This window comes from Cupressus sempervirens, chromosome 5, assembly GCF_028749045.1.
Source record: "Cupressus sempervirens isolate cs-2001-9-10 chromosome 5, ASM2874904v1, whole genome shotgun sequence".
Taxonomy (NCBI): Eukaryota; Viridiplantae; Streptophyta; class Pinopsida; order Cupressales; family Cupressaceae; genus Cupressus; species Cupressus sempervirens.
The window spans coordinates 362,917,398-362,926,583 of NC_143122.1; the positions used below are offsets into that span (position 1 = coordinate 362,917,398).

A 9,186-nucleotide genomic window follows, 5' to 3' on the forward strand; every position below is an offset into this window, starting at 1 on the left:
TGGGTATTAGAGGTTACTGATGATGCTAAATGGACCAAACTAGAAGATAATCTATCACTCTCATAATTGGTGGGAAAATTAGTATTGCATGTTCCTTAATGTTGGGTGATTATGTTGTTGTTATGGGAAATCAACAATTGATCCTTACAACCTATTATACTATAACAAGACTCAATGGAAGTAAAAATATTACAGAAGAGGAAGGATCTGGAATAATGCATCTAGATCAGTTGCTAAAACAAACACACAATTGCTTCTATAAATGCCAACTGGAAGAACTCCCTAGTCAGGCCTATTGTTTAGTACGAGATCCCTTCAAAACCTCACCTCCAATAGCTCCCACAGTGCAAGACAAAATAACAAATAAACACATTTTTGCCAAATCTCAAGTTGGGGCTTTGTGTGGGTAGCAAGCAAATTAAATCACCATGAAATAGTTCCTAAGAAAATCAAATAGCCATCAAATACCTCCCATGTGCACGCAAAGTGCTGCCAAAAAAAAAACACCAAGAAATAAGAGATAATGAATCACAATTTTCTTTTTTTGATTATGAACCTGAGTTGGTCAAAATTTTGACCAACTCAGGCATAAAAATTAAAACAAAAAGGTATTGAACAACTCTCTACCCGAGTTGGTCAAAAATTTAGGTCAAAATTTGACCTATAATGTGTAAGGGATGATTTTAATGTATTTTTTTGTTATTTTCAACATTGGGAGCCTAGGAAAAGATGGGGAAGAAGCAACAACAAAAAAAATTGATGTTTAGAACATTTTGTTTACTGGAATGTAAAATAGAGCAAGAATCAAGACTTGGTAGGTTGTTTAAATTTAAAACATCAAATGGTATACTTATTTCACTTGTCATGATTCAAATAGCTTAAAATTCACACACTAAAGCTTAATTCCCAAACTAAAATTGTTAAATAGTTAAAATTGACTTATCCTTTTTAAGCTTAATTTTTTGCCATCATAATACTTGGCAATATTGCACTTATCTGTATTTCTTGAACACCTCTTAGTTATACAAGATCAAGCAAATCTTAGTGTATTTAAACTATTACATTCATTCAACTTCTCTCCTGCCAATTGGTGAGTGTAGTCATTCATTGAGTGGTAGTAGATTGTAGAATTTAGAATTTATTTATGTGCAGCCTTTCATTCCTCGCCATTCTCCCAATGGAATTTGTATATTCAATAGTAACACTATGCTTCAAATCAACATTATGTCCAAACTCCAAAGGCTGGACCTTCATGATGCTTAGGTTGCCAATATTTAGCATGGGAAAGGATCTACACTAAGTTTTAGTGAGAGGATTTTACCACATCATACCTAGGTCCACCATGCTCTACAGATTGTAAGAGGCTGGCAATTTTCTTATTGTATTCAGCAATTTTGAAATTTATGTTAAATATCACAATAACAAGTAGATACCTTCTAAACTGTAAAACATGATAATATTATACATTATAGGCATTCAAAATCTACCAAAAGCATATACACAATACAGTGATACAGTGACGAAGAGCCATGTACACCTAAAGAGCACAAGTTATGATGCATAAGCTTGGATCTATGACAAGTTTCGATGAAAAGATTTAATCATGCAATGGCTAAGTTCACCATGTTCCAAAGAATGAAGAGGAGGGCATTTTTCTTATTCTCTTGAGTAATTCTGAAAAATATGTTAGATATCATAGTTACAAGTAGATACCTACTAAACTCAAAAGCATGATAATATCATACATTATAGGCATTCTAAATCTACCAAAAGCATATACTCAATACCCTAACAAATGAGCCCTGCACACCTAAAGAGTACAAGGTACAGTGCATAAGCCTAGAAAAATGGTTAGCAAGTCCAAATATATGATTGGTTAAATGGACACAACATAGCCGATATGGAGCCTCCTATGGTTGTAGCAACTGTACCAAATGTCTCAATCCACAACAATCTCTAATTTAAATCTCATACTCGCCATGGAGGAAAAATAATTTCTTTAATCCTAAATATTTTTGCATTGATTTTTTATATGCAAAATTTATGTAGTTATGCAAAATGAAAATGCTACATATCATTCCAACCTATAAACATTTGTAAGCTTTGAGCAATAGGAATTTACCTCAAGGTCTTATTATATCGAGAGGTGTTCTATATAGTACAAGCATAGACCGAACAACAAACTCTTGTTGCCAAACAAACTCGCCAAATAACAAAATGATGAAGACGATTTTCTTTTTTTCATTATGAACCCAATTTTCAACCAACTCGAGCATAAAAAGCCTAATTTGGTCAAAATTTTGACCAAATCGGGCATAAAAAGCCTAATTTGATCAAAGTTTATACCAACTTGGGTATTAAAAAAACTCATAGCCCAATATGGCCTTTGGTTAAAAAACAAGGGGAAATGTACTAGTGAGTTATAGGTCAAATCCGCAAATCTACCACCCTACAACCATATTTGACTTAGGGTTCTACATGATCCAATCTCCATAAGGACAGACCTCGGGCTTTGATACCACCTGGTGCAAGGAGGGAAAGAACAATTAGGGCCTAAGGCACGCCTAAATTTCCAACCACCTTGCTAAGTAAGCACAACCCAAACACACAAAGAACAACACCAAAGAGAGAGAGAACAAAACACTCTTATTGATTCATCAAATTATCAGCATATATGCCCAATTGTAAGGCCTTCTAGTTTACGACCAGATACAAAATACAACTTCAAAATCTATGATCCAGCTTCAAATTCACGATCCCAAAAGCATCTACTCTGACTCTCTAAATCCTACCTCTAAACTAAACCAAATACCTCTACTTATACTTGCCAAAATGACTTGTAAAAAAGATTTTGTAACATTACATAATAGAAAGGTCAACCTCAAAATGGTTTACACTCATCCCAAGACAAGATCCTATCATTAAATCCATGATCCAAGTTAAATACACAAGTCAGCTCAAACTAAGAACCAATCACAGAAAAATTCGGTCAAGAGAGGCTAGAACATCAGCAAATATCAAGTTCACTCAGTGCATGAAGGAACACTCGATCAACACTGAACAACTTGGTTAACACTACAGGAACTCGGTCAACACTAAATAAATCTATGGACACTGAAGGAACTCGGTCAACACTGAACAACTTGAGTAACACTGAAGGCACTCAGTCAACACTGAACAACTCGATTAACATTGAAGGAACTCAGTTAACAAGTTGCTAGAATGAACAAAAGAGCAGGATTACAAGGCAACCTAGGATGCTCCTGCATAAAAAACAATGTTGAAGTCCAACACATCAAGGCTTCAAATAAGAAAAAAATACAATATATAAAGTTGAGAGCAAAGCCAAAAAATAAGTTGTGACTGAGTAATGACATGAATTTCAAGTAGTGGATATATTTTTCACAATAAAATATAAGCTACATATAAGGAGATAGTCAATAAAAAGATGGTTAATATGTTTGGAACTATAAAGGTATTTGAAGACACCAAAGTACTAGTTAAATGGTCATATTTTGCATTATTAATACAACTAAAGGAAAAAGTAGAAAGTCTTGCATCAAAATAAAAAGATGTTATATCACTTGAGGCAAGTAGGAGTTTACCCTGATCTGCACTTTGTTAAGACCCTTAAAGTTTTTGTAAGGGTGTATATATCCCATTGAGGCTTGATGAAAATGAAAGTTTAATGCACACAAATGTAGAAACTAGTGTAAGGTGGGATGCTTATACATCACACATTAAGGCTTGACTCTTTGACTAAAAGTGTTAACTACTTAAAATTGACTTACTTTTTTCAATCTTGATTTTTTTCTTCATGCATGATCTTTAAGAATTACACATAAAGAAGCTTATTTTACAAGTTATTAAACATTTTACTTATTTCTAATCATATAAAATTAAGAGAACTTTTTATATGATACAAATAAGATAACAAATTTTAATTTAGAAAATGAAATAATTTAGAACACAATTTCATTGTATGTATGTTGATTGAATTTTTTTTGAATCATTGTTTCATTTTACTTTCGAAAGTTTGAATATTGTAAACTTCAACGAAACCATGCTTAATTTTTAAATGAATGTTTTGTATTATTATGAATAATAAATTATCACTTCTAAATGTTAGAAGTTTAAATTCCCATTAAAGGAGTCGCAGAAATGTAAATTTTGTAGGATATATGCATGCCATAAGCTTCATGAATTATACCAGCCATTCAAATAAAAGTCTGGAAGATTTTCTTTAATGTTTTGGCATTTGGAAATAAAAATTTATTCCAGAATCAATACAAAAGACTGTTAAGAGAGAGATAAAGATCAATTTTGTATTTATTTAGGAATAAGAACATCCATTGCTAGAGAAGGAAGAGCTGGCGAACATTCATTGGATAGACATGATTAAGATTACCATCCAGAAATTGATTTGCAATTATAATATTTGCAGCTTCTGTAGGATGATATGCATCCCAGAACAAATACTTTGAGCGATCTTGGCACATATTGCTTTTCAATGAGCATGGCACCAATGCACTAACATCCCCACAACATGAATCGTCTGCGTTATCAAATCCTGCAAAAAGCCAAATCAAACATTCAGTTTTTAACACAAAATCCCAGATTTGTGAGAATTTTCAGATCATGGGAAGAAAAAGATTATACCATAGTTTTCATAGTTTTGAAACATGTCAAGGACAATATCATAGGAATTTGCATATATGAGCTTGGCCCCAGAGAGTTTTTTGTTGAGTTCAGAGAGCAGATTTCTAAGTAATTGGTTGTATGCTTTGACCAGCTCGTTTGATGATTCAGAACAGATACGGTTTGGTAAGAAGTTGATGGCACGGTCATATGGGATGCACCCAATCGGTCCTACTGCTGCAATCACAAACTTTCTCGCTCCTAGACCATATAATCTCTGCAGTAGAAATAAGAAGAAAACACACTATTGTAATTAAGTTTGATAAGTATAGTATGGTCTAGTATGTCAATGCAAATAAATCTTATACAATTAATCTAATATTGAAGATCGTTTACAAATCTTGTGGTTCTTACTAGTAACAATATGACACAAGCTTATCTGAGCTCCTTATAAGCAACTACAGTAGAAACAATGATTGGAAATCCAAGAATCACCACTTAGAATCCACATTTACGATGAGACAAATACAAGCAATGGAAGGCTAAGAGTCGCAAATTAGAATTCCACAAAGATGTCTCTATTGGAATTTGAACAAGAGTCTCCACAATAAGAACTCATTACTCGAACCAACTAAAATAACCCCTTGAACTTACACAATAGAGTCTAGAAATAAAATAATTTTTAAATTTTTTTTTGTAGAAATATAATGTAACTGGATATTAATTTCAATTATTAAGTTTACCTCAATGTTAAGACGGTACTGTGCAATCATGGATTCTTCAAAGCTGTGAGGTGATGGTTTTTTTGGACCAATTGGGTTGAGAAAATTGTTAAGGAAATCATTTGCACCTACGGTGATGGGAAAAAGGGCCTCGCCCAGAAATTCCTCTGCATTCTTGTCACCAAGCATTTTGACAAGCTCCTCCTTTGTGTCCTCAAAGTAGTCAATCTGCTTGTCAAGAGAAAGTCTTCCAATCTGCAGTCCAAATTAAATTTTAGCCAAAAGATTTTCAGAATGCTTTTGTATGCTTTGAACAATTGGAAAATATAAATCCAAGTTCTACTAATTGGGCAGTTAATGAAAAAAAAAGGGGCTGTAAAACTTTAATTCGTAGATATCATTCAAGGGCAGCTTATATAAGAAAAGATTATGATTATGGTTATGGTGATGTGTGTTTAAACATGGTTATAAAGATAACTATTAGATATCTGCTTTTAAATTTTACTGTAGTTATTTTTATATCAACGTTTCAAATCACATTCTATGATTCATCGTCATTTTCTTATTTTCATCGCCATCCTAACAATAGATCAAGAGTAATTGATTCAAAATTTTGATACAAAAACAATCATACAATCCGATCTAAAAATAACATACTGATAGTCTGGTAGACTAGAAATCTATTAAGGCTAAAATAGAGATGGAAGGGAGAAAAGAGCTCAATATTGTGAAGTTAAAAACTATGAGGCTGATACCCACAAAGACAGAACCAGTATCATTAAGGATTCCTGCTGCTCCTGAAGCATAATTGACTCCTCCCAAAATGGCAGTTCCATGAGAGGAGGGTGCTAAATATGGAGGGGGGAAGGACTTTGCTCCCAATTGCTCCCCTGCAACATAATATATTACCAAAACATCATAGTATTAATGCATAAGCATAATAATGCCAAAACATAAGTTTACAAATATAGAGAAGATTAATGCACAAGCATAATAACGCCAAAACATCATAATACATTACCAAAACACAAGTTTTAGTTGAGTTACCAACTGCCCACAATTTCAAATGCTAAAACTACTGAATCTAAAGCCCATTAAATTCAAAATACACAAGCATTATGCTATGCATTTTACCAACAATATCTGAGATTGTTTTGCCATTAGTAAACCTTCCCGTTGGATGTCCTCCAGAGGGAGAAAAATCAATTCCATATGGAGGTGAATCAGCTTTTGAAAGTGTGAAAAGATAGTCATTATTCCCTGCATCCACCAGAGAATCCCCAAACACAAATCCCACATATTCAGTATGATTGTTAGAGTAACCAGCTCTCATTGCAAAGCAAGATGGTATTATATAGATCATAGAGAACAAGAAACTGATTGAAAAAGCCATTTCTGAAGAAAATGTTGCATGGAAATAGGAGAATAGTCGGAGACTTATAAACTTGTAGAAGGTATGTGTGGACTTGTTCAAATTTCAGGTGGTCTGGTAAGAACTATCACACAATTTCCATGGCCATGCCCAGATTGAGATTGTTGACGAAAAATTTTCTTGAAGAATATAGAAATTGTGAAAGATTAAGAAAGGATCGTCTGAGATCCCTGAAAGAAATCTTCCTGTCATGACAGTTTACAGAGATATTTATGCTCTCCAGCTTTTCTTTTCAGTGGATGTAAGTCAGCTTTGTCTACATGCTTCCAATATTCCCCACCTCGTAGTCCTTGTCAAAATCAAAAGAAAATACAAGGATAAATTAGTGTACTTTCTGCCCATTGAAATGTATATAACTTGTTCATGGGAATATATACTGTCCTAGTTTTGGGAAGATTTTTGCCCCTGTATTAAAGATGTAAAATAATCTACCATGTTTATATTGACCACAATCGTCAATAGTGTCAGGGATAAAGATACAAACATTTGTTGTTATCTTCAACCCTCAATGGCTATCCTCCCATAGAGGGGAATAACTAAAGCTTTCAAAGTACTAAAGCAGTAGTCACTAAAGCTCTAGTTAAAAATATTGAGGGTTTATTTAAGTTTCTAAATGTACATTTACTTTCACAATCAAAATACTTGTATGCTAGATTTAATAATTGTGTTCAAATATATTTATTAAGTTCTATAATTGATCTAATTAGTAAGAAAATTAATGTAAAATGAGTTTGTATTGTGGTTCATAAGTTGATATTTTAAAAGACTTGGAACATGGATGGTAATTTGTTTTGTTCTCCTCAATAGTGTTAGAACATTTTAAATTTGAGAAACAAGTCAACAATTATAGGTGAAAAAAATATATGTAAAAATAAATAATTTAAAAGAATTTTAAGTTTCAATTTATAAAAGAAATTGTTTCAGATTTATACTAGCAACCTGTAAAAATTTTAAAAGACAAACAATTACGCATTGAAGGAGCTCAAAACAACTGCTACTTGATGTTTGAAGTGGAATAAAAAGGAAAAAAGAAATATTTGTTTTATGTATTTCGTATTTTCTCATTTACAATTACGTAATAGTACTAGATTATGGTATTCTAATTGATTATTTAGTTAATAGATATTTGTTCATAATTATTGTTGTGTACATGCAAGTGATCTCCATGAGGGGACATATATATATTTTCTAGTGTTATATCCATTTATGTAGTACTATACTAAAAGTTTCAATTGATTAAGTACTAGCTTATATATACCTCTATATATATTACGTCGAGAGTAATCGTTCTCGAGGCGCCTATTTTTATTTAATCCCAAAGTTATTTTAATCGAAGTTGGGATTAATGAAAATAAAAATAGGCGCCTCGAGAACGATTACTCTCGGCGTAATATATATAGAGGTATATATAAGCTAGTGGCAGTCGCGATGCAATAGGAAAAATATTTACTTTTTATTTTTTATTTTGATAAGGTTACTATAAAATTGTTAATTAATTTTTAATTAGAGTTGTATGAAGTTACTATAAAATTATGCTTCAAAATATTTTTTAAAATTTAATATAAGGAGTTTAATATAGATTTAAAAAAAAAAAATTATTTTTGGGATATTGTAATGTAAAATGTTATAGTCATACATAGATATATGGTTCGGGACAAAGTTACCATTATAGTTAATGTTAACCTTAGGGATAGAATTAGGGTTAGAGTTAGCATTAGAGTTAGGGTTGGAGTTAGGGTTAGGGTTTGAGCTATGGTTAAGGTTAGGGATAGAGTTATGGTTATGGTTATTGTTAGAGTTATGGTTAAGGTTTAGATTAGAGTTATGTTTATGGTTAAGGTTAGGGTTAATGTTATAGTCATGGTTAAGGTTAGGGTTAGAGTTATGGTTATGGTTATGATTAGGGTTAGTGTTAGGGTTATAGTAAGGCTAACGTTAGGGTTAGGGTTAAGGTTTGAGTCAAGGTTAAGGTTAGAGTTTAAAGGGTTAGGGTTTGAGTTAGGATCAAAATTAAGGTTAGGGTTAAGGTTAGAGTCCAATTATGGTAGAGTCAAATCCAAAGTTAGAGTTATGCTCATGGTTAAGGCTAGGGTTAGACTTATGCTTATAGTTAGGGTTAGGGATACGGTTAGAATCCAATTATGGTAGAGTTAGAATTAGGGTTAGAGTTAGGGGTAGAGTTATGCTTATGGTTAATGTTAGGTTTGGAGTAATGCTCATGGTTAAGGTTAGGGTTAGAGTCATCATTATGGTTATGGTTAGGGTTATAGTGGGGATAGGGTTAGGGTTAGGGTTTGAGTCAAATATATCTTTTAATTTAATATAAGGAATTTAATTTAGATTTTTAAAAAAAAAATTGGGATATTGTAATGTAAAATGTTATAGTCATACGTA

The 9,186-nt window shown here is 32.5% G+C and overlaps 1 protein-coding gene across 1 annotated transcript; it reads right to left on the reverse strand.

Moving 5' to 3' along the window:
* Positions 1–4,218: 4,218 nt before the first annotated feature.
* LOC149556238 (GDSL esterase/lipase At3g50400-like) lies at positions 4,219–6,773 on the reverse strand. Its single transcript, XM_089785828.1, has 5 exons — positions 6,495–6,773; positions 6,120–6,250; positions 5,382–5,615; positions 4,660–4,915; positions 4,219–4,570 (listed from the first exon to the last, which is right to left on the reverse strand). The coding sequence occupies exons 1-5, from the start codon at positions 6,751–6,753 to the stop codon at positions 4,356–4,358; spliced, it is 1,095 nt and encodes a 364-aa protein (XP_089641954.1). The 5' UTR covers positions 6,754–6,773; the 3' UTR covers positions 4,219–4,355.
* Between the last annotated feature and the right edge of the window lie 2,413 nt (positions 6,774–9,186).

What these genes read in the sequence shown, in the direction of transcription:
- LOC149556238 (XM_089785828.1), bottom strand. Translation starts at nt 6,753, where the DNA reads ATGGCTTTTTCAATCAGTTTCTTGTTCTCTATGATCTATATAATACCA. An exon ending in AGTACCGTCTTAACATTGAG is followed by an intron (nt 4,916 to 5,381) that starts GTAAACTTAATA and finishes TTTCTACTGCAG; the next exon opens with AGATTATATGGTCTAGGAGC. An exon ending in TCAAAACTATGAAAACTATG is followed by an intron (nt 4,571 to 4,659) that starts GTATAATCTTTT and finishes GGCTTTTTGCAG; the next exon opens with GATTTGATAACGCAGACGAT.